We start from the raw sequence: 3,684 nt of genomic DNA on the forward strand, positions 1-3,684 counted from the left end.
GTAGAGTATTGATGCATTGTTGAAGTCCCTGCTTTGACAATGAAATCAGGGCAAGGTCGTCTGCCCAGGACAGACAATTAATAGATCTAGAAGTTAAAGTAGGTGAAGGTCGACAAAGCCATACAAGTTTGTACCTACCACCAAGATGGCCTTTCCAGTAGGCCATGGATGGTTGTGCTTCAGTCCGGTCGACCAAAGACACCCTAGGAATGTGATGCCGTAAGGGATCACCAACATGAGGAGGATCATGTTAACTATGGTCTCCGGGAACTCATCTTCACAGGGCTGTACAAGAGTCAGGTTCCTGGAGCTGGAGCTGGAAAAATTATAAATTTTAATTTTTTTAATTATAATTTTGAAATACCGTGGATTATATCTAGCTATAGGCATTTCGTTGCTAAGAAATTTACTGTACAAGGATGCATGTAAGTATAATACAGCAAATATATTTATGTTCCAGTCCATTAAAAAAATTAAAAGAGTAAAATGCTGGATTTTTTTTACTTATACTTATTGTACTGAAGTCATTAATTTTACCTTTCCTGTAATTTTTGTAACGTGATATAACGTAATCATAACGCTATTCATGTTTTGTATGGTACAGAACAAATTTAGTTTAGCAAGAAAACTTGACCCTATAATTGTTCAAACCCAAATTATTGAATTTTATTATGAGAGAACCCCATTGTTAGTTGGTACAAGTTAAAGCACATGTCGTTCGGCAGTTACACGACTTCAAATTTGATGCAGGAATTTTAGCCCCCCCCCCTTGCGAAATAGGTTTAAAAATCTACCGTTAAAGACAACTGCTATATTATAAGGTAAGCCAATACTTTTTCTGACCACTTGCCACATTGTTGAACTATGATGTCAACACGCAAATCCCTCACCTGCTAGTGATGTTATTATTTTTTTTCAATTCATAGTTTACATTTTTTATCACTAGTTACTGAGAGCTGTCGGTAAATTCCCTTTATGTCATACCTGTGACGCGAAAACGTTCGATACGGGTGCTCCGGACCGGGCCATAACTTTCGCATCGCACAGGTTCGAAAGGCGTATCACACAGGCATTCTTTGAGTAAATCGAACCATTTCGAACGGGCCGAATACGGCACGGTTGGCAATTCGAATGCCTGATTCGGACGTTGGAACATTGCTGTTGCAACACTTTTTGTTCGAGGGCATGAAATTTGTTCTGGCGCATTTCGCATCAAGTCTAGCTTTCTCAGGTGGGTATGACATAAATAAAATAAAACACGGTGTACTCCGCATCACCCTCGCTCCCAGCCCTCCCGCGGGTCGGATCACGCTCCGGCGTTCGGCCGTCGGGTGATCCGACCCGCGGTCGGACTAATAACTCGGGCGATACGGAATACACCGTGTTGTATTCTATATTTATTTCTCACCTGCTAGTGTAGTTTTCTAGTCCTGCCTCTGTCAAGCATCCTGAAATAGAAATGATTGACACCTTTCCGGCCCCGACGCAGAAGAGGCTACCGAGCAAAAAAATGACGGAGACCAGGATTTTAAAGATGGACGGTGATATTTTGTTTTGTTGCTTGTCTTCTTTTCCTGTTGCTTCATCAGCATTGACGATGCTTCCGTTTCTGTTTGCCATCTCTTCACGTTCCCTAAGATTTGATATTAGAAACCTGTTAGTTCGTGTACATTGACATTCTAGTAAAAACTACGTAAATATTCTAGTCAAACAAAGCAGACTAGTATTACTTCGCCATTTAAAGTGTTTCTTTTTTAAATGAACTTTTCAAAGTTATGGCACCAGTTTAGGATCTATCATTAAATAGCTCAGCTATATTAGATTGCTCAGGGTTTGATATGATATGATTTGATATGATGGCGTATTGCGCAACAATTGCATCAGTGGCAAGCGTACAGACAACAAAAGTTACATTCTAGTACTACACATACACGTTATATTACAACACTTTCAGTGACTACAATGATAGTAAACTTCATCGAGGGGAATCTAAGGTTTGATATAGCATCTGGTTTGAAAAAATTGAAAGAAATGTCTTTTTAATGTTATGATTACATACAGCATGGCTGACGCTTACTTTTTGGCAGTCCTCTGTTGACGCCCTATCTTCATCATTGACCTAAAGGTGAAAACCATCACAAACAGCAGAGCCAAAGCGACGAATACAACTGTCCTGACTACAATGATGGTGATGACATCCCTCCCTGTAGAATTGAAAATTACAATAGCAAAACCACCTTAAACAAGACTGAGTGGAAGGTATGGATTTAAATTATTTTATCTAAGCCACTGTATCAGTAAAGTATGTCGCCGTATCTCGCTTCTAGCGTGTAAATTTCAGTTCATTAGATTCTTTAGTAAAGTCTGGGCATCCCTATTTGGGTTAATATTAAAAAATGGAATAAAAAAGATAATAGAAAAATCATAAAATATTGTCATAAATCACTCTCCAAATATTTTACACATACCTTTTAGGGTTATCACAACAGGGGTTACGTATAAACAGTGACCCCCTAAAAACGTTCAACACAAGTGCTATTGGGGTAATAAGAGTTAGGGGTAAGGGTTTAACTGTTTAGAATAGAATACTGCCCCAAAAACATTTAAAGCATATAGTAGTGAATGTGTAACATACTTTAAGCTTTTCCCTTTTGTGCTACATGCCCTCATACAACCACATTACTTAGAACACCTGACTTTAAAACCTCTATATAATCTATTTTTGACTACTGATTTCACCAACAAAATGTAAATTGAAAATGTACCAATCCCGCCGTCCCAGCTAGTATGGCTAGTTTCAGGTTTTTCCTCTGGGACATTCCGTTCTAACGCCTTGTTGATAGTCCTTAGTAACGGGTTAGGCTTTGTGGAGCATGTTGAACCCCTAAAGTCGTCGAAATCCAACGCCCATACCATCGCGCCTCCGAGACCCCTGTTCTTCAGCCATTCCACCTGCAGTCACATAAAAGAGTTTCACATTTATAGCTGACGACAATCCTAGTTTCTGGTCATTCCGTTACATTAACCCTATTCAGACGGGCGGGAGTGTTGGGAATGGGGCTTTTAAGGCCTCTCATGTCTCAACTACATACGCTAGAGCCACAAAATTTAGTACTTAGATTTTTTTTCCTAAAATTTGGTTGGTAATTGCACAAGGTTTGAAAAAAATCTAATTTACTCGTGTAGCTATGTCAGCCATTTGTTGCCAGGCATTTTGTAGAAAAATCGATAATTTGTTTTGGACTTTTTACTGCTATTTTCTTACATAAATGAAATCTTATGTTGCCTAGAAAATCAAATATGAATAAATTATGCTAATTTGTCCTTCGAAGCAGTATATGCTTACATTCTGGGTTTTAACCAAACAACTAGCTGAGATTAGTCACTTACCTTCATCTGAATGGTCATCTCATCATCATAAGCCGCCCAGTAGTTGTCCTTGTACATATAGAGCGCATTGTTTTTCTGGTCCCAAAACCGTACTCCTCCATTGCTAAGTAACTCACAGATCTGTAACGTTTTAAATAGTGTTTGTCATCTTCATGGATAGAACATCAAATAGAGGCCGTGTGTTTGATGAGAGTAACACATCAAGCACATTTAAAACCCAACGCACTCATCGAAAAGGGATGAAAATAATCCGTCCGGATATATAACTTGTACTCTTAAGTACAAAGCTTGTGT

General features: G+C 38.8%; 1 protein-coding gene across 1 annotated transcript in view; it reads right to left on the reverse strand.

Annotated features, from left to right (window-relative positions):
- The window catches only part of LOC118421164, a 43,345-nt gene that overhangs the window by 30,911 nt on the left and 8,750 nt on the right, over positions 1-3,684 (reverse strand). The window contains exons 7-11 of the mRNA XM_035828325.1: positions 3,391-3,510; positions 2,766-2,952; positions 2,078-2,204; positions 1,409-1,633; positions 139-316 (exon numbers count right to left, since the gene is read on the reverse strand). Of these exons, the coding sequence (XP_035684218.1) occupies positions 139-316; positions 1,409-1,633; positions 2,078-2,204; positions 2,766-2,952; positions 3,391-3,510 (837 nt within the window). The remainder of the gene's footprint in view (positions 1-138; positions 317-1,408; positions 1,634-2,077; positions 2,205-2,765; positions 2,953-3,390; positions 3,511-3,684) is intronic.

This window comes from Branchiostoma floridae, chromosome 8 (genome assembly GCF_000003815.2).
Source record: "Branchiostoma floridae strain S238N-H82 chromosome 8, Bfl_VNyyK, whole genome shotgun sequence".
Classification (NCBI taxonomy): Eukaryota; Metazoa; Chordata; class Leptocardii; order Amphioxiformes; family Branchiostomatidae; genus Branchiostoma; species Branchiostoma floridae.